Source organism: Bos mutus, chromosome 14 (genome assembly GCF_027580195.1).
Source record: "Bos mutus isolate GX-2022 chromosome 14, NWIPB_WYAK_1.1, whole genome shotgun sequence".
NCBI classification, from domain to species: Eukaryota; Metazoa; Chordata; class Mammalia; order Artiodactyla; family Bovidae; genus Bos; species Bos mutus.
Genome location: NC_091630.1, coordinates 51,613,151 through 51,634,544, shown reverse-complemented (window position 1 = coordinate 51,634,544; position 21,394 = coordinate 51,613,151). Strand labels below are relative to the sequence as shown.

The window sequence follows — 21,394 nt, the reverse complement described above, 5'->3', positions numbered from 1 at the left end:
TCGTGCCATGTATTTATTTTCACGAATGAAAAATGACAAAAAAGATATGTTTGTGTGAGGAAATCTTTGAGGGTTATTTTAGGTTGTAAAAAAAGTGGAGTAGAAAGTTTTCTAAAAGACGGATGGAAAGTTTATTTCTAGAAAGTTTATGGGATTCCTTACATACTTAGTGGACATTGAGTCAGGCAGAAAGACAGTAATACAATAACCCAAGATAGGAGCACAATCGAAATGAAAATGAAAAATCCATCTGAATGAAGATGAAAATATTATTTGTGATAATATCAGTGAAGCTTTCTTCTTGTTTTCTCACAGGAGTTAGGAATCTGCCTAGCACTTTTGGCTTTTCTTATACTTCACTACATCTGGCGTCAGATTCAATGCTTGATTTTTACTTTAATGGGTAGGAAATCTTTTCTTTTCCCTTGACTAACATCTCATGTAGCTCTTCAATAATGTTTCTCTTCTGTAGGCCCAGAGATGAATTTCTCCCCCAATTCTGAGGCTCTGCCAATCTAAAAAGACCCAAGTTTCCAAGCACTACTCGTGGCCTCACAGCCCCTTCCTGAAGAGAATCACTCCGTCATCTAATCCTGCATGGAAGGGGATCCTGACTCAGAACGAGACTCATTGGGCAATTATTCAGTAATCCAGTGGGAGTGGACCCTCCATAATAGCCACTGAAAGTGTTAGTCACTCAGTCCTGTCCGACTCTTTGCGACCCCATGGACTGTAGCCCACCAGGCTCCTCTGTCCATGGGATTCTCCAGGCAGAATAGCCATTTGAGGAGGCCATTTTCCAAAGGTGTCCAGAATGCTATGAGTAGTCTGCTCTTAGATGGATGACCAGCTAAGGCCTCATACAGGACTATGCAGGTTTCCATCAGTTCAGTAGCAGCCTATCATCTGCCTCACCAGAGAGGTGCCCAGGTGGGCAGGTAACTGCTTTGGTGGGCAGGTGGACCAGGTGACTTCTGGTTCTCTCTGCACCCTCAGAGTCCACAGTGTCTCTCCTAAGAGAGGGGAGCCCAGGCGCAGTCACATAGGGGGCATTTTGGCCAAGTGAGATCTGAATGAATAAGGAGCCAGAGGGCCAATGTTCAATCTACTGGCTATAACAAATTAGAACCAAAGAAAAGTCATAAAGCCAACAGTATATTATTTTTGGTATGTTGTCTCATAGTCAAGCCTTTTCTTGATGACTGTTAAGGGGTTTAGGGACTAATCATCTTACTCCTTTCGTAACCTTTTGAATATTATCAGCTTCATGAATCATATTTAAAGATTTAAACCCCACATACTTTTGAGTAAATGACGCTGCTGGACCTGAGACCCAGCTCCCTGTGCCTGTGGCTCAGAAGTGATCCAGGGTGACTAGAGCCGAAAGGGCTCAGCTATTTCTGGCTCGCTGACTTTTCCGGGTTGACACTGACTCTCTTGGAAGTTCCCCTCATAGCTCCTTTCTGCCTCATTAGCTGTCTACTCAGCAATGGCAGTAGGCTCCCCATGGGTCCCTGCTATGTCTATAACTGGGTGTGAGTGGCACCTACCCCAGTGTCTAATAGTCAGCCATAACCTGTGTATTCTAGAATGTTCTGAGTGTCTTGGTCAGCTCAAGGGCATAACTCCTCCTCCTGTCATTTGTGATGAACAACAGGGGGAGGAAGTTATCAGCGATGGGCTCAGTGGGGCAAATGAGGAGGGAGAGAATAGTCCGTGCATAATTGGAATGTCCTGAATAATTGTGGATCTGAATAATTGTCTGAAGAGTTAAGTTTATATTCTGAGAGTTCAGGTTTGGGATTTTGTTGCCATATGTCCTTGTAACGCTTCTCTGAGGCTGCGGGGGAAGTCATGCTTCTTGTCTGCTGTCCATTGGAGCCCCTGTCATGGATGCTGTCATTCACATGCCGGTCGTGAGGGTGAGGCAGGGGGGTGGGGTTGTGGGTGGAGGGTATGGTGAATTGACTTTCACTACTGCCAAGAACCTTGGGTAGTTCTTGGTGTTTGAGAAAGAGCCTTTCACTTAGAGAAGGACACCTGTTTATGATGGAGGACCACTCTTTGATCCCTGCCTGAAAGGAGGTATGGACAGATTAATAGAGACCTCACCACAGCATCAGATTCCCCATCCCTCTGAAGGTTTTGCAGGCCTGATTCACCTTCACTGCCTCAGAACTCAACTCACTAGATATTTGTCTAATGCAATTTCCTTATTGAAACTAAACTTAAAGGTATAGAAGTTGGCGGAATTTAGATAAAGGTATATAAATTGGTATATTTAAACAGGCTCTATATAAGGTGGTTACAGCTCTTATTTAATTATATTGTGGGATAAACGAGGCTTCCTTGGTGGCTCAGAGGGTAAAGAATCTGCCTGCAATGCAGGAGACCCAGGTTCGATCCCTGGGTCGGGAAGTTCCCCTGGAGTAGGAAATGGCAACGCGCTCCAGTATTCTTGCCTGGAAAATTGCTTGGACAGAGGAGCCTGGCAGGCTGCAGTCCATGGGGTCACAAAGAGTCAGATATGACTGAGTGACCAGGCATGCAATGCAAGGTTAGCTTGTAGAATTTCACACTTGGTTAGTCTTTCCGTGAACATTTAGGATGTGACACGCAGGTTCTCCTTGATTCACTGGTGGTCTTACCTCTCTTAACCCATCCTGGGAAATGAGGTGGCCTTAGAATGACAGAAGCATCTCAGGCTCACTTGCTAATCTGTAAACTCACTTGAGCCCCATCAGCAGAACCATAATCCATTTAAGAAGGAAGATGTTTCCTGATGCTTGCCTCGGGGCCATTCACACAGTGAAAACTACCCTGTTCTTGCTGTCTGTGATTTCTGATGCCGTAGCATGTACATTCTCTCTTCACCTAATGACATGGGAAGATTATGTGTTAGAAACTGGTGATGGCAAAAACCAGACGCTGGCTCTCTGCATTGGTGGTGACCCGGGATTCTGCTCTTTGTTAGATCAGAGGCACACTGTTGCCTTCTCCACCTTGGTTCTCCAAGAAAACTAACTGCTCAGCAAGGTTTGAATTCAGGGCTGTGTCCCACTGTGCAAAGGTCCTATACATTAGCTGGTCTTCAGCTGCAAAATCAACCCTTAAAGTTCCCACCCTTTTAGACCCTGCCTGTTGTACACTCAGTCAACACAAAGAGTTTGGTGGCAGTTATATCTGATCTACTTCCTGTGTTAATTTTTAAATATTTTTTTAAGAAACTGCACCATGCCCCAGTCAACCTCAGAAGACAGGGCAATAATAAGTGGGGAGTGCACTGTGATCAGGCAGCTGTGCTTGAAAAGCAGCTCCTGTGAGCCTCATCTCCAGGGAGATTTCCTGGTCCTCTCTGCTTCCTCCATTGTCCTCCTCTTCCTACACTGCTTATATGCTAACTACACCTGAGGGTTAGCACAGGTTCCACCCCCACACCCACCAGGACAACTGGGTTTTATATTGGGAATGTGTGGCAACGATTTTCCCAGAAGCAGGAGCAGCAGCAATGAAAGCCCCTCCACATTCCCCTTCGCCCTTCCCAGTGAGGCTTAGTGACTGTGGTTGGAGAAATTTGTCCAAACCACTTGATGGGAACAGGGATGTCCAGAGAAATGTCTCCCTGCTTGGTAGATTAACTTGGCAGCTGCTCTGGCTGACACTTGAGCTGGACCCTGGCAGCTGCCTCAAGGTCAGAGGACCCCAGCCCCGCTGCCACCACACACATACACATGCATTCAGAGAGCCAGCCGCTGTGAAGATGGGGTTTTTGACATTAAAATCTCTGCCATTTCTGCCTCTGTATAGAACCACAGCTCACATATTTCACCAGAGCACGAAGCTGTAGTTGTCAGGGACCCTGAAAGCTTTTACCATATCATAGCTATTTGTAGTTGCAAGATTAGAATATCCACTTTCCACCTCGCATTCCTCAAGTCTGAAAATAGACGAGCAAGTTGGGTAGAAACTGTGCTATGGCCTGGGGCTCAGGAAAGATCTGTGAAATCAAGAGAAAGAACTTCAGTTCAGTCGCAACTCTGGGCACTTAATTTCTTTGAGCCTCAGTTTTCTCATGAAGAAAATGAAACAACTACTTGATGAAAGGATTCATCTATTTGCACAACATCAGAGAGCGAAAAATCTGGTACTAAGAATCTTGTAAATTGTTTCAGGATGTTTTCATTGGGAGGGTTATGAATTTAGGCCTGACAAATCATTCTGGCAACTGTAATAATAGATTCACATAGCCCACTGCATTTCCCCAAATGTATTTCTTGCCTTGAAGCTATTACACAAATCCCTAATTCCCAGACTATCTCCACATCTCCTGGACACCAATTTGGCTGAATGTTTACACAGCTGTGATTACCCTTTCAGATTCCATAAACCCCATAAAATCCAGGTCTGAAGTCTACCTACTGGTGCTTAGACCTCATTGCCCAGTAGAACAAAGGACTTAGAATGTACACAGTAAATGTAGTCATAGAAGATTAGATGAATGAAGAGATGAAAAATAGTGTGATTTTTAAAAATTTACCTATTTTGATTGTAAGGTTCAGTAGGTTTTGACAGGTATGTAGCATTATGTGGCTACAGGCCACAGTGAAGCTATAGAGTATCTCTATCCTCATGTACCTTTGCGGGTAATCTCCTTCTGGCATCCCAGCTGCTATTTTGCTGGTCGTTATAGTTTCACCAGTTCTAGAAGATCATATAGCTGAAAACATCCAATATATAGGCTTTTGTGACTGGTTTTCTCACTTGGCATATCGTTCTTGAGTCATCCATTTGGTTACATGTATCAGTAGCTCATTTCTTTATATTCCCGAGTAGTATTCCATTGTATGGAGGTTTTCCAGATTTCTTTTTTAATTGGAGGATAATTGCTTTACAGTGTTGCCTTGTTTCTGCCATACGACATGAATCAGCCGTAATTACGATTTTCCAGATTTCTTTCTGTTTGATTTTTGGTTTGATTTCATTGTGGAGAGAGAATATTGTCTATATGCTTCCAGATCTTTAAAATGTACTAAGCTAACTTGGTGAATGTTCCATGTGCAGTTGAAAACCGGGTATTTTCTGTTGTTGCTGGTGGAATGTTCTATGAATGTCCATCAGGTCAGTGAGTGTTGTTCAGGTTCATTATATCCTCATTGATTTCCTGTGTACTTGTTTTATCAATTGCTGCTGCTGCTGAGTTGCTTCAGTCGTGTCCGACTCTGTGCAACCCCATAGACGGCAGCCCACCAGGCTCCCCCGTCCCTGGGATTCTCCAGGCAAGAACACTGGAGTGGGTTGCCATTTCCTTCTCCAATGCATGAAAGGAAAAAGTGAAAGTGAAGTCACTCAGTCGTGTCCGACTCTTTGCGACCCCATGGACTGCAGCCTACCAGGCTCCTCCGTCCATGGGATTTTCCAGGCAAGAGTACTGGAGTGGAGTGCCATTGCCTTCTCTGTTATCAACTGCTAAAAGAGGAATTTTGAGAGATCTGACTATAATTGTGGATTTGTCTATTTATCTTTGCGGTTCTGTCAGTTTTGCCTTATGTGTTTTGAAACTCTGTTTAGGTACCTAAATTAGCATTGTTATATTTTCTCGAAGAGTTTATCCCAAGGAAAGTGTTAAAAAAATAACTCTCTGTGTCTGCCTGCTTGAATGGGTTCACATATACTGTTCTTTAAGGTAGGGTAGAAAAGTTAGAGGGCAGATGGGGGTAGCCTGGAGGAGGACAAAGCTTCACCTGTTCCAAACAGCTGGCCACGGGAAGACTCACAGCCTAAATCCAGCACACCTGTCTCCCCTTCCTCCCACAGCCACCAAGGCCTAGCAGAGCAAGGTCTTGACAGCCGAGGCGCCTGCTGCTTTTAAGTGACTAGGCTCAACTTTACAATCTGATGATTAAGGTCTTTGGGGCCCTATTTTTAGTGTAGATGTAAATTGCTTTATGAGCTAAGATGTCTGTACATTTTAATGACATGCTTCTGTCCCAGTTCACTCCTTGTGCTGTCTACACCAGTTTCCACAGGACTGCAGAGGCCCCCCCAGCTTGGGCCAGGGCCTTCCAACCCTGGGCTTATCCTCTTGGCTGACAAGGTTCCCCACCCAAAGACTGACAAGAAGGTGCAGATGGTCCTTCCTCCTGTCCTGAGGATTGCCAGATGCTTCCAATAGAATATATCATGATTTCAGAGACAGAGCATCGGGGACAATGTGGGTGACCCACACCTTTGGATTCTCTACCCTAAAACAGCAGAAGCAGTGTGTGGAGGGCAAGTCCAGTGCAGGAAGTGTCTCCAAGGAAAACCAGCCCGTGGCCATCTTAGTTCCCAGCCCACGTTCCATAAATGTTGTCCTTTGAGATTATAAAGGTGCTCCTCCAGGGAAAAATAAAAAACATTTCTTAGAAGAAGGAAGGAAAGAAGAAAGAAAGAAAGTAAAGAAGGAAGAAAGGAAGGGGGGAAAGAAAGATACATGGTACTAGCCAAGATTCTCTTCTCTTCTTGAAGCCCAGGGTTTATTTCCTAGACTCTCAAAAACCAATACATGTGTCCCCAGACCTGAGATCTTATCAAATTTCCCTACCTAAGATTTAATCTCCTTGAAAATATCCATATTTTCTTAAACTGGGATGAACAGTAGCCAGTGTTCCAAAGAAAAGCAGGTATGTGGAGCCCTGGGTCCCCACAACATATCACATGCAAAAAGATAAAATAATTTTCATGCAAATAACCTTTGAGACCAAATCATTCAGTCCAATTTTAAGGGTAAATATCAAGTCCACCTGCCACTAGGGACTCGGTGGTGAGCGATGCCTGAGGCAAAAGCTTCTATCCTTCGTGAGATTAATTTCACAAGGTATCAGAGAATGTTTAAAAAAAATAAACCAGTAGACCAAGAATATGATTTCCCATGAGTTTCACTACAGGTCCTATGTTCTTTGAAATGATCTATTTAATTTTCCAAAACAAACTGAAATGAATGAAAATTTAACTATGTTCTCTAAATTTAATTGAGGGATTCAGGGTGTCAAATTATTTTCAAACAGAAATCTCTACTGAGAGCACTGCTTGTGTTATACAAATTAGGAGATTCAAGCTTATGAATCAAATTACTTTTAAGCCAGGCACCCTGACTATGCTGGAATTTCACTTGGTACAAATAGAGGAAAAAATGATCAGCACTCAGGCCTACATTTACTGCATAATATTATCCAGGACTTAATAGTCCTGGAAATTATAAGAAGTTCTGATAATGAAATGCAAGCATTTTTACATAGAAAAAATTTTGGAGAGAGGAAGGATTTTATTTAAAGAAGTAAGTTTTTAATGAGACTATTTATTATTGCTTTTTCATTTGTATCCTGCAACTGCAGTTTTCTCTTTTTTTCCCCCCCTGCTGGGAAAGTGATATCCTAGTAAGTGTCAGTTTGGGGGCTTTTCTAGAAGGGGCTTCCCTGGTGACTTAGACAGTAAAGAATCTGTCTCCAACTCGGGAGACCTGGGATCAGTCCTTGAGTCGGGAAGATCTCCTGGAGAAGGGAATGGCTACTGACTCCAGTATTCTTGCCTGGAGGATCTCATGAACACAGTAGTCTGGTGGGCTACAGTCCATGGGGTCGCAAAGAGTGAGACATGACTGAGCCACTAACACTAGAAGAGAAAAGAAAAAATCTGTAATAAAACTGTAGGCTATATTTCTCAAGATCAAATAGCTTCCTTCCTAAAAGTCACTTTAATAGGAAGCTGAAATGGATGTATCTGTTTTAAAGAGGGAAATGTAATGTAAATTATGTGTGAGCAGTGTAATGAATGAAGAAGGCAATAGCACCCCACTCCAGTACTCTTGCCTGGAAAATCCCATGGACGGAGGAGCCTGGTGGGCTGCAGTCCATGGGGTCGCTACGAGTTGGACACGACTGAGCGACTTCAATTTCACTCTTCACTTTCATGCATTGGAGAAGGAAATGGCAACCCACTCCAGTGTTCTTGCCTGGAGAATCCCAGGGACAGGGGAGCCTGGTGGGCTGCCGTCTATGGGGTTGCACAGAGTCGGACACGACTGAAGCGACTTAGCAGCAGCAGCAGCAGTGTAATGAATTCACTTCCCCTGGCAACATGTGCCTGCAGTCCTACAATTCCATGAAAACAGTAACATAGGCACCGGGGAGAGCTTTCTGCGGGAGTTGTCATGACAAAGCTACTTGAGTTTTACTTCTGCAGTTTTTTTAATGTTTGTCATTCTGATTTAACCTAAGGCCCTTATTAGTGCTGTACACCCTGTGGATTTTTCTCCCTTTATTTATGCATCTCAGTGATTTCCATGAAATGCCTTTTCCCCACTAGAACTCACAAAGCAAAGAACAAATCCACCACTGTTCATCTGAAAAACCAGTGCTGTGTGGCAAAGGCTGTAACTAAGGTGCACCTTGCTCTATCCTGTGCAAGGTCTTTCACAGAGATTCTCTCATTTAAACCTCACGACAACCCCGCACAGAAGGAATTTTTTAACTTCCTCATTTTTAAAATTTGATATTGTTATTATTTTTTTTCATAAAATTAGTTTTATTGAAGTGATTTACAGTGGTGTTAATGTCTGCTGTACAGCAAAGTGATTTAGTTATTATAAAACTTCCTCATTTTTAAGTAGAGGATCACAGAGGATGAGTGACTTGTTCCAAATTATGGAGCAGCTGGGAGCCTGGTGCCCAGTGACCCCTTGTCCACCACCACGGAGTGTGTGCCTGCGATAGAATGGAGGTCACACCCACATCTAGGGAAAGTGGGTGAATCCCCACTTTATCAGGGTTGATATGATTGAAGATATAACAGTGTGACCGAGGGTTCTCTGCATTGACTCACCCCTGGTGACACATTGGCACAGAGAGGTCAGTTCTAGGCTTCCACCCCCTGCGAGAAAACACCAGTCCTTCATTTGCTGACCCCACCCCCCACCCTGTCTCTGACTTGTGGGGGTGGAGTCAGCCTGTCTCACATGCTCAGCAGCTCTGGCTGCCTCTTTTCCCTTTGGGGTTCTGATCTCAGCACTTTAGAGTTACTCTGAGCCAGTTCCTCAACCATCCTGTTTTCTCCTCCATGAACTGGGCATAACAATACCATCGACCTCCCATGGCTCTGCTCTTGAGGAAAACCTATTGTTTCCCTCACACAAGGCAAAGAAGTCCTATCAGTGAGGAATTGATAATCTAATTAGCATCCTTTGTAATAAAGCTCTCCTTTCAGAAAGGCTGAGAACATGCACCCACACTCTGCTGGACACATAATGGCGGGTCCATGCCTGAGAAGAAGGCTGCTGATAATGTCTGCAAAACTGTGACATCGACATTTTCACTTCTCCTTCCTGCTCCCCAGCCCAACTCCTTCTATTCCTAGAGGCCCTACAAAGTCAGTACACCAGATGTCTTCTTCCAGGTTAAGAAAAAGGAGTGAATTTAATTTCTTCTTGTTTCGTAGGCCTGGTTTCTGATCTTCCCTAACTGAGCAAGAGGGAGGCAGCTACAGGCGGTGAAGCCCCCAGATCAGCTCCATCCCTCCCTTCCATCCCTCAGTGCTCACAGCTGTAAATTCTCCTACGGGGGAAAATGCCCTTTAGTGAATGTTTTCTTTCCACGGCTCCTTGTGTTGGAGGGGAGGGTGTCTTCTTCACCCTTCCTCAAGCATCCACTGAGAATGTGCTGTATTTTCACAACTCTGTGCTGCAGTCCTGACATACCTCAGTTGCTCTGCCACTGAGCAGTACAGACTGTATCCCTGTGATGGAAATGCCCAGGATAGACCTGCCCAACTGAGTTTCCGGGGCTCAGGCTCTTGGCTGTGAGTCACAGACCAGGCCCCAAGCACTGCCCAGGCCTTGATGACTGGCCCAGGCTCTTGGCTGTCCTGGAATCCATGATGCTTAAGCTATCTGAGGCCCGAGGTTCAGGAATGCTGAGTAGGGAGCAGCCAGTGCTTGGGTTTAGTCTTTCTGAATAAACATTCTGACCCTGCCCTCAGCATTCCCCCTTACACCTGTTTCCAGCATCTGGCACTGACTCTCTGACTCAGCCCAGCAGGTGCAGGACAGACCCTAGTGGTCACCCACCCAGCAGCCTCCAGTCAAGCCTTACCCTTCCCACCCTCATTGTTTTAAGGCAAGTGGCTTTCACTGTAGAAGGCCAAAGCTTCCTTTGGATTGGCCCAGAAAGACTGGCTTTTAACATGCAGTGGTAACCAGACCCTTTCGTCAGGTAGAATCTGTGATTGCCATTCGAAGCGGCTGAGTGGAGGGGATGGTCCAAGGGTGGGGTCTAGACACAGTTTCCTCACTGCCAGCCCCCTCCCCTTCCTAGCCAGGCATGTGACTGACATACATATAGCAGCCAGCCCGCAGGGTTAGGCAGGACAATTTCTAGGTAAAGTGGTAAATGGCAGGACTGGACCTGAAGCTGTCAGCATCCATTAATCTCTTGGTTGCAATTCATCTGATCAGTTAGTATCACTTGGATATGCCTGAGGAAATGGAGCCCGGGACAGGTACAAGGTAACGGATCAGAATCGTGGGTGCTACAGAAGCTGGCCATTTGGAGAAGGGCCAAGGCTGGTACCTTACAGAGGCCCTGGGAAGCTGAGAGGCAGCCTGAGGGCACTGGTCGCTCGTTATGTGACCTGGCACAGCTCACTCTTTTATTTTAGGCCAGCAAAAAGTAATTCCTCTTATTAACATGGCTACCCTGACTTATGCCAGCGTAAATATCAGGAAAGCATCTGTCTGGTTTTGTTCAATCAAGTGGGCCAAGCTGCCTGTAGGTAAAGGCACTCATGCTCAGTCACTAAGTCATGTCTGTCTTTTCTGTGACCCCATGGACTGTAGCTCACCAGGCTCCTCTGTCCATGGGATTTCTCAGGCAAGAATACTGGATGGATTGCCATTGGCTTCTCCTGGGGATCTTCCCAACCCAGGCATCGAATCTGCATCTCCTGCATTGGCAGACAGATTCTTTACCACTGAACCACCTGGGAAGCCCAGTATCACTAAGTAAACTCCCACTATTAGGCAACCAATCTCCAGAACTTTTTCACTTGCAACTGAAACTCTACACATTAAACAACCTCTTTCCATTGGTGCAGCCCTTGGCAAGCACCATTCTACTTTCTGTTTGTATGAATTTGTTGACTCTAGATAGTGGGATGGTACTGTATCTTTTAGTGACTTGCTTATTTTACTTAGCATAACATCCTCAAGGTTCACCCCTGTTGCAGCAGGTGTCAGAATTTCCTTTAAGATTGAGTAGTGTTGGAGAAGACTCTTGAGAGTCCCTTGGACTGCAAGGAGATCAAAACAGTCAATCCTAAAGGAAATCAACCCTGAATATTCATTGGAAGGCCTGATGCTGAAGCGCCAATACTTTGGTCACCTGATGCAAAGAACCAACTCGTTGGAAAAGACCCTGATTCTGGGAAAGATTGAGGGCAGGAGGAGAAGGAGGTGACAGAGGATGAGATGGTTGGATAGCATCACTGACTCAATGGACATGAGTTTGAGCAAGCTCCAGAAGATGATGAAGGACAGGGAAGCCTGGCATGCTGCAGTCTGTGGGGTTGCAAAGAGTCAGACACGACTGAGAGACTGAACAACAACAACACTATCCCATTCTGTGTATATGCCACATTTTGTTTATTTACCCATTGATGGACACTCAAGTTGCTTCCTCTTAGATGTTCTGATAGTGCCACTGTAAACATAAGTGTACAAATATCTGTGTGAGTTCTTGCCTTCAGATCTTTGGGGTATATACCCAAACATGGAATTGCTGGATTGTATAGCAATTCCATGTTCAAATTTTGAGGAACTGCGATGCTCTGTTACACCATTTTACATTCCCACCAACAGTGACGAGAGATTCTTTTTCTCCATGTTCTTGCCCCTGACTCTTGATGTCTGCAACTAATTAAAGTCTTTGTCAAAGTACCATGCACAGTTCAGGCCAAGCCAACACTGGCCATAGCCTGGAACTGTTCTGCACTCGGGAACAGACTGGCCACAAGCCTCTGGCAGAATGCATGCTCCTCAATCTCCATCAGCAAGAAATGGCGCTAGATGATAACATGAGAAGGATGCTGCCCACACATCACTCAGCCCTGAGTAAAAGAGCCTCTCATGACCCTCCCCTTCTGTGCAGGGAAAAGACACTCTAGTACCATAATCTGACATTGCATTCATTCCCTTTTAAAGGACATTTGGTAGCAGCAGCAACGAAATCAAAGGCAAATAAAAGGTTTTATGTTTCTGACTGAGTCTGCTTCATGAATACCCAGAATTTCTGGTCAAGTTCATCTGACAAAAATAGTCTTTCCTTTGAGCAAAGGTGTGTCACCCCCTTCTGCTGGTCTTCTATGGATCTTGACTGAACTGGTCTCACAGTTGAGATGGCAAAGTCTGCCTCCCTATTCTATCTCCTGGTTTTATTACTAAAACTCACACTTCTTAACTTATCTGAAGCCCTGTGCTGACAGAGCAGTGTTAAATGATGGTTGTAGGTTTGTTCATTTGTTACCTGAGGAAAATGTGTGAAATTTAGAAATAATACGGGATGAACAATCCTTTCTTCCCTTGGTCATGCCCCTTGGACCAAACTCCAACTCGGACAAACTCAAAAGCAGGTAGAGAAGATCAGTGCTTATCATTCTCTGTCCTTTGTTCAGATTCATGGGACATCAGTATTCCTAAGAAATAGCACTTCCTGTGATGAAGGAGAGCCAGCATTTGGAAAACTATTGAAAGGAATGCATATATAAAGTTCTCTTGGGGAAGGCTGTAGGGAAAATGTCTGCTTATGATTGAATGCGTGCATGTGTGCTCAGTCATGTCCAACTCTCTGTGACTCCATGGACTGTAGCCTGCCAGGCCCTTCTGTCCATGGGATTTTCCAGGCAAGAATATTGGAGTGGGTTGCGGTGCCCTCCTCCAGGAGATCTTCCCAACACAGGGATCAAACCTGTGTCTCTTCCATCTCCTGCATTGGCACACAGGTTCTTTTACCACTGGCGTCACCCGGGAAGAACCTCTGATTGAATAGACTGTGCTTATAGAAAGATTTCTAAAATTTTAACTCATTCTTCCTTTATGAGAGAGGCATATTTAAAGTCGGGCCACATGGAGATACACTGGACTGGGTGATGGATAGTCATGATTACAACATGCTAAAAGAATTGAAACATACATGATGTCCAGTTCTGAAAAGATGAACATCCCCAATACAACTGTCTTTCTTTACTGAGGGTCCTGGCTGTTGTATATCATTCCTCACAAATAGTCCCCAGGTGATTCTGCCTGGCAGAGGAGCCTCTTCACTAATATGAAAAAGAAGAAAGGAAGGAAGGAAGGAAATGGACATTTATGAAGCACTTAATATAAGTAAGTCACATACAAGTGCTGCTGCTAAGTCACTTCAGTCGTGTCCGACTCTGTGTGACCTTGTAGACGGCAGCCCACCAGGCTCGCCCGTCCCTGGGATTCTCCAGGCAAGAACACTGGAGTGGGTTGCCATTTCCTTCTCCAATGCATGAAAGTGAAAAGTGAAAGTGAAGTCGCTCTTAGCGAGTCCAACTCTTAGCGACCCCATGGACTGCAGCCTACCAGGCTCCTCCGTCCATGGGATTTTCCAGGCAAGAGTACTGGAGTGGGGTGCCATTGCCTTCTCCGGCAAGTGCTTTAGGTACATTATTTATTCAGTCCTTATGACAGCCTTGTGGGATAGGGTGCATGAGTGCTAAGTCACTTCAGTCATGTCCAACTCTTTGTGATGTATGGACCGTGGCCTGCCAGGCTCCTCTGTCCATGGGGATTCTCCAAGCAAGAATACTGGAGTGGGTTGCCATGCCCTCCTCTAGGAGATTTCCTGACCCAGGGATTGAACCCATGTCTCTTATGTCTCCTGCATTTGCAGGCAGGTTATAGGGTGTCATCTCTGTTTTACAGAAGAGAAGAAAAAAGGCTCAGAGAGGTTAAGTGTCTTGCCTGAGTCATACTGCTAATGAATTGTTATTCTGGGATTCGAAACCAGACTCAGCCTCTTTGCATAAAACTTCCTTGCTGAGATGGTTAGAGATCCTCAAGTTCACATAAATAAGACCAAGGAGACAGTGTAGTCACCTACAGATACTCAGAATAATCTCTGCTCTTGGCCCCCACTCTGGCACCAGCCTTTCTTCTCTGAAAGATAGCATTTGTCCATATTGTTAGAAGGAAAAATCTAATACCTGACTGAAATGTGAGGGTGTTAAAGCAGAAAACCCAAACTATTTGATACTAAGTTTTGAAGGCTGTAGGCTATTAACTGCCAAAACATTTTAAATGGAAGATAGGTTTTCCATTGGGCTTCCCAGGTAGCTCAAATGATAAAGAATCTGCCTGCAATGCAGGAGGCCTGAGTTCAGATCAGGTGTGAACCTGCCTGGTTCAATCCATGGGTCAGGAAGATCCCCGGGAGAAGGACATGGCAACCCACTCCAGTATTCTTGCCTGGGAAATTCCATGGACAGAGGAGCCTGGTGGACTAAAGTCCATGGGATTGCAGAGTTGGACACGACTAACACACAGATTTTAATCTTGAATATAAAAAAGCACAGAAATACAAATTCCAAAAGCCATTGAAATAGCTTGCACACCTCCAGCAGTGTCACAAAGATTCTATCCCACACAGACTATACCTTACGCAACTAGTTTCACCCTTTAGATATTTCAGGAAAACTGTCACAGAAGTTTCCTCTAGATTAGAAGTTGTCTTCAAAAAAAGAGGCTACACAGTGAAGCCTGATGGTCTGTTCATCTATGTAGAATTCACTGTTTGCGCATACAAAATGGCTAGGAAAAGTGCTTTCTTTACATATCAATGATGTGCTCAGATCACTTGGGTTTTTTGTTAGGATTCATGAGAGTAAGGTGACTCTGATGGGGATGAGAAGAGTTTGGTGTGCATAAACAGGCTCTGTCAGTTCAGTGGCTCAGTTGTGTCTGACTCTTTTCGACCCCATGGACTGCAGCACACCGGGCCTCCCTGTCCATCACCAACTCCTGGAGTTTACTCAAACTCATGTCCATCGCATCAGCGATGCCATCCAACCATCTCATCCTCTGTTGTCCCCTCCTCCTCCTGCCCTCAATCTTTCCCAGCATCAGGGTCTTCTCCAATGAGTCAGTTCTTCACATCAGGTGGCCAAAGTATTGGAGTTTCAGCTTCCGTATCAGTCCTTCCAGTGAATATTCAGGACTGATTTCCTTTAGGATTGACTGGTTGGATCTCCTTGCAGTCCACAGTTCAAAAGCAGCAATTCTTCGGTGCTCAGCGTTCTTTATAGTCCAACTCTGACATCCATATATGACTACTGGAAAAACCATAGCTTTGACTAGATGGACCTCTGTCAAGATGATGTTTATTCCACCTTAACTTCAAGGACATTCAGGTAGCTAGCCTGTTACCAACAGAATCTAATAACAGCCTTTTTAAAAAGAAGCCCAGTCACACTTGATGTCTCAGCTATTCCTTTATAGAAAACTACCTGCTTCAGTTTTATTCTAATAAAAATAATATGATTCCATGGCTAATATGATTCCTTGGCCCCTCTTAACTTTTTATCAGGGAGTAACATGGCAGGGGGAAGGGTAATCCTAAGGCCATAAGGACTTGGGATAATTTTACTGAACTTGAAACATTACCCCCAAATACATAATTAGGGCAAAATCGGGTAAAGTGTAGGACAAGTGCTCATTTTTCACTTGAAACTGTTTTGAGTGGCAACAAAACTACACACTCACTGAAGTCCTGCTTTGCCTGTGCCGGTTGTTATCCAATCATATAGCAGCTTCAAAAAATCACCCTGGGCGTCTGGGTTGAATGCATGTGCCTACTTCATTGCTTTGGTATCAGCAGCCTTCTAATCTCACAGGATAACTTTACCAGTGACGTCATCAGAATATGTTAGTCTATGTTCGGTGTTTCTCCTAGGAAGAACTGTGTGTGTCATACCTTCCACGTAAGGAGTTTGTGTTTTTACAACACATTGCATTTCAGCAAGACTTCTTTATGAGTGTCCCTGATTCTACTAAACTTTTATTTTTTAAACTCAAAGCATCATAAATACATTTCACTTTTGAGATTAGATTCAAAATCATAACCTATGATTTGTCTGGTATCTATAAAAGATACCTCACTAGAAATGTTTATGTTACTAGATTTTATTGCCTAGAGAAATGAATCCTTTCTCAAAACCTACAGTTTTGCAAAATTTGCTTATATATTTTTCACATGCTTTTAGAAATTCTTAATTTAGCAGTGGAGAGATTATGTCATGTGATGTAGCAAAGTCATTTAGGATTTTATCTTAGACTTTTCTAAATCCAAACTCCTGTTAGTTTTAATGTGATTTTCATCTCAGTAAATGATATACAGGTCGACTTAAAAAAAAGTAGAATAGCCTATACTCTTTCCCTAGAACTTTCCTCCACTGCATGCGTACTTTTATCCCTGCGTGTGAAATCCTTTCATGGCTCTTGGCCACAGCCAAGATAACCTGAGCTTGCTCTCCATCCCTAATAATAATTATGTCCTATATAATTATTATTACCTTTTCTCCTCGGTAGAAGAGGGACTGGACCAACTTGGAAAGGACTGGCCTCTTTTGCCTCTGACGCAGGTTCTCTTCTGTTGCAGGCTGGATTTGAGAACCCTCCCCTCCAGAGACAGGCTGCTGCCTCAGGGAGCGGGAATGGAGCTGATTCTGAGCCAGCTCGCCATGTCTTCTCCTTTTCCTGGTTGAACTCCCTCAGCGAATGACACTCATTCCAACTGCTGCGCCTCTGCCTGCCTGGCTGAGATATTCACAGGCAGCAGGGACCCAGATGAAACTAGAATCATATAAAGGGACCTCTGAATGGCATTTCTACCAAAAATACCCTTTAATTCCAGATGACTTAGCTAACACATTGAGGGAGAACAATGCTCTGAGAAGAAAGTTGCAGAAAAGCACTGGGGAAAAAAGGAACTTTATCTTACGCAAATTTTTTATTGTGTGGGAAATGTTATGAAGGGTGTGTAGGTGTGGTATGTGTGTGTGTACATCAGTAACAAGTGGCAAGTGTTGAAAAAAGTGGGCACTACACTCGTCTCTAATAGGCACTGGCTATTGTTCTGATGTCATAGTAGCTCTTATTCTCTTACCTCTTTAACAGTGCAGGTGGTCAGTGAAATTCAGTGTTAATTCAGAAGTGACCGATTTATCAATATATGGACAAAAGGTAAATCATTGACCAAAGATATGAGATGCTTCACAAAGCTTTTCTCTTTTCCACAACAGATGTCGCTGGATGGATATCCAGAAATGTTCTTTGTCTCTGGTGACACTTTCCTAGTCCAGAAGGCAAAGGCCAAGGACATTTCTTGTGACATTTTTCTAATCTTAGTTTCAAATATGCAGATATCACATACTTTACCTGAAAAAGACTTTTCAACAGGAACTGTCTACTGTCTCATGTATCCACTGAGGCACCAATCTGAACTATAGAGCAACTGCATGTATTTAAATATATATATACACACACACACAATACACATTATACATGTACATATATATGTATTTAAATCATGTGTTGTCCCCCCATAACACCTCATTCAAAACATAAGTTTTGTAAAGTTAAGTTTTAACTTCACTCTGTATGAACTCTTAAATAAATGCTGTTTTTAACAAGTTAGTCTTACAGTGATTTATTGTGTTCATATCATTGTATTAATCCATTAGTCAAGTGAATCTAAAGGGTCTCAAGGGAATAAGCATCTTCATACATCCAAATTGATTTTGAAATATTAAACACTCAATTGAATTTTTAAAGTTATAATTAAACTACCAAAGGCAAGTGCATTATAAACTGTATTAGGGGTACTGTTTGGTTTTAGAAGTGCATAGAGATAGTTTATATTCCTAAGAATTAAAGAGATTAGTGTTGGCATAGACATAAATGAGGTGTTTGTAAAGTTATTAAAGTCAAAATGTGCTTTATAAGAAAAATGTTCCCAAGGGGCACTTTGTAGCAACTACATTTAGTTGTTTTAAGTGGAGAGGTTATTGTTTCTATTAGAAGACAGCAATGGAAAATAGCTTAGAAAAAAAATAATGGTACCAAAATAATAGTTTGGTAAAGTAAACCTTTCTCATAGAAAAAAAACAACACAGCATTTTGGCCCTTTAACTGGAGGGAAGCCTTACCACAACCATTAACCTCTTTTTCCTTTCTTCCTTTCCTGTCCTCCCCAATTATGTCACATCTTATGACAAATCAGGGGGTTTCCCTGTGGTAAAGAATCTGCCTGCAACTCAGGAGACCCGAGTTTGATCCCTGGGTTGGGAAGAACCCCTGGAGAAGGGAATGGCAACCCACTCCAGTATTCTTGCCTGGAGGAGTCTGTGGACAGAGGAGCCTAGCAGGCTACCATCCATGGGATTGCAAAGAGTCGGACACAACTGAGCGACTAACACTTTCATGAGTGACTGCTGCTACTGCTACTGCTAAGTCGCTTCAGTCGTGTCTGACTCTATGCGACCCCATAGACAGAAGCCCACCAGGCTCCCCTGTCCCTGGGATTCTCCAGGCAAGAACACTGGAGTGGGTTGCCATTTCCTTCTCCAATGCATGAAAGTGAAAAGTGAAAGGGAAGTCGCTCAGTCGTGTTCGACTCTTAGCGACCCCATGGACTACAGCCTACCAGGCTCCTCCATCCATGGGATTTTCCAGGCAAGAGTACTGGAGTGGGGTGCCATTGCCTTCTCCGTCATGAGTGACTAATACTTTCTATAGTTAATCAGGGTTGAATGTTATTTCTGTTATGAATCAATATTTCATTTATAGAATTACCAAGCCTCAGAACTGCAAACAACTTACTAAATTCTTGAACTCAACCTCAGAGGGGTAATCTGAGGTGCAGAGATGAGTCCAAGGTAGTTGCAGGATTTGTGTGAGCCATTGACATATGTTTATGGTTTTAGCAGAAAATAAAAATGCCAGTTTTGTTTATTCTTGTGTTGATGTCAATTTGGAGGAAGTAAGGAGCTCCGTTTTCCCCTGTGAGCATTGGAGAGGAAAAATAAAGTCGTGATTACCTTTGCAGCTTTTATTAGAAATATAAATATTCAGCATTCCCTTACAGAGCCAAATTGATCAAGGATTGGAAATATGTTTTATTACTGAAACGTTTACAAGGAAAAGTTGGTTCAAAGAGCTTACATATTTTTGTCTCACCCACCTAGAGAATGATATTCTTTTTGGCTCAAAACACAGTAAAATCAGTATGGTGACTTATGTCTACTACTTCAAAACATTTTCCCCTGGGTCTATACTCTCTATAAAACACTGTTTAAAGACACCTGGAAGTAGAAACTAGAAGTATAGGACGCAAATTACATATTGTCGCTGTTACTGCATGTGAATACACTGTGTGCATGCTAATTAAGGAGTCTGGGCGCTCTTGCTGTACATCCTCTACATCTCAATCTATATAAAAATAAACATGGTATCAGAGCAATGCTATGGTATAGAATATTGTATTTTTATTTTTCAATTTTTAGATTTTTAAATTCACTTTTGTGCTAAATACAGAATCTTTTTAGCCAAACGCACCGTTTCATTTCCCAGCAATGTCCAACAGTTTCCTGTTGTTATGAGCTTGCTGTGCTAACTGATCGGCCTTGGTCATTTCCAAGACTTCTCGGAGGAGGTGGAAGGTGAGATCCAGGGAGATGGGAGGTTCCTGGGATCGCCTCTTCCTGGCGGCTGGCGCCTCCTGGCGGCTGCCGAGGGCGTTCTCCGTGCCGCGTTCCGCGGGACCCGCTGGGCTGTCGAATGGGCGCCGGGGCTGCAGCAGCGCTCGGAAAAAGTTGGCGGCCACCTTGTCCGGAGAAAGGCGACTGCTGCTTCTGCTGGCGAGAGGCGAGGCGGCGGGAGAGAGCGGAGCAGCCCGGGTCTCATCGAGGTTACCCAGGCGGAGGAAGTATTCCTCCCCAACACGGAGTAGGGTGGGCAGAGCCTGGGGTTCCTGGGGCTGCGGCGGCGGCTGGAAGAAACTCAGGGCTGGGGTGCTGTGATGCCTGCCGGGCACCCGGGATGGGCCCCCGGCTGAGGAGGGCCCTGCATGGCGGGGAGGGCAGCAGAGCCACCAGCAGGACGCCCACGGACACGAGCAGCGGCAGTCGCATTTTAGCGGGCGCTAATTGCGGTACAGAGGTGGGCAGGGGGCGGAATGAGAGAGAAAAAAAGAGAGAGTTATCAGAGTTGAGCTCCACTGGGAGTCTTCCCGCAGGACGACACCCACAGACCCAGCTCCCGGCGCGGGTGGGGCGCTGTCCGTAGTGCTGAAGCGCCCGAATTAGGACTTCCAGAGATGGAGTGAGACCAAGGGGAGCAGCTTGGAAGGGCAGGGCGCAGCAACAAGGCTCAGTCCCGCTCCAGGCTGGAGCGACTCTCCTTACAAGACTCACTTAGGGAGGGTCCCCGAGTCCCCTGTCTAACGATTCCCCCAGATCAATTCCCCGGGCTCTAAAGAAGACCTGCAAATTCGTGGTCTCAAGGGCTCTAAACATTCCCCCCTCCCCGCGACCCCACCACCACCCTTTCCGGATGTTTCAGCATTTTCCTCCAAACAGAACTGCTGCCTCTCCTTCCTCTTTTCCCATCCCTGCCCTCGGTTCTCTCGGTGGTGGTCGGGATGGATGGGGCTCGTTTACACAGCGAGGATTAACGGCCAGTTCAGGTAACGCTGAGCAGCCGTCTAAGTTTGCTTTTAGTAGCATCTCAGCTACTATCTATTGGAATCTTGTGGCACGGGCGCGCACAAACGCGCGCCCGCGCGCACGCGTTCACACACAAACACACACACACACATACACACACGCCTAGGAACAGCCGGCAGCGCGGCGCACACCCTGGCAGCTCAGGCAGTGCAAAGTTGGAGGCGCAGTTCCGTCTAGGCGCTCCCTACCTTCCGAGGTGCTTCTGCAGGTGAGCGGGGCGCAGCGCTTCTCTGCAGAGAAAGTCTGTGGGGCTTTTTTTTCAGCGGTTCTCTTCCCTTCTCCTTTCTCTTCCCACTCTGTTCTTTTCCTCTTCTCTTCCTCTTCTGTCTCTCCACGGACGTGGGCTCTGAGTTTCTCCACACCAGAGCCTGGAAGGGGATTTTATAGTGTCGACCCTCTTCAGAAACCACGCAGCATTTGCCTAATAAGCTGACGCTCTCTTGACAGCTGGATTGCGCGCTGCCTCTGCTCCTGCATAAATCATAGGGCCCTGCCCGGGAACGAGGGGCAGAATTTTTGCTATCTCAACACTGAATCTCACATCCAATTATATCAACAGATA

General features: G+C 44.8%; 2 protein-coding genes across 6 annotated transcripts in view; one reads left to right on the top strand and one right to left on the bottom strand.

The window, feature by feature from the left end:
- The window catches only part of TRIM55 (tripartite motif containing 55), a 60,013-nt gene extending 42,274 nt beyond the window's left edge, over positions 1-17,739 (top strand). For 2 of the 5 annotated variants that reach the window (XM_070382319.1, XM_005892946.3), the window contains one exon: positions 16,707-17,739. In XM_070382319.1, the coding sequence (XP_070238420.1) occupies positions 16,707-16,829 (123 nt within the window). In that variant the 3' untranslated portion in view covers positions 16,830-17,739. Of the gene's footprint in view, positions 1-315; positions 12,285-16,706 lie in introns of those variants that run through there. The other 3 variants (XM_070382321.1, XM_070382320.1, XM_070382322.1) reach the window with 3 other exon arrangements.
- Positions 17,740-19,584: 1,845 nt separating this feature from the next.
- The window catches only part of CRH (corticotropin releasing hormone), a 79,290-nt gene continuing 77,480 nt past the window's right edge, over positions 19,585-21,394 (bottom strand). The window contains 3 exon segments of the mRNA XM_005892944.2: positions 19,585-20,109; positions 20,111-20,249; positions 21,021-21,200. Of these exon segments, the coding sequence (XP_005893006.2) occupies positions 19,668-20,109; positions 20,111-20,238 (570 nt within the window). The 5' untranslated portion in view covers positions 20,239-20,249; positions 21,021-21,200 and the 3' untranslated portion in view covers positions 19,585-19,667.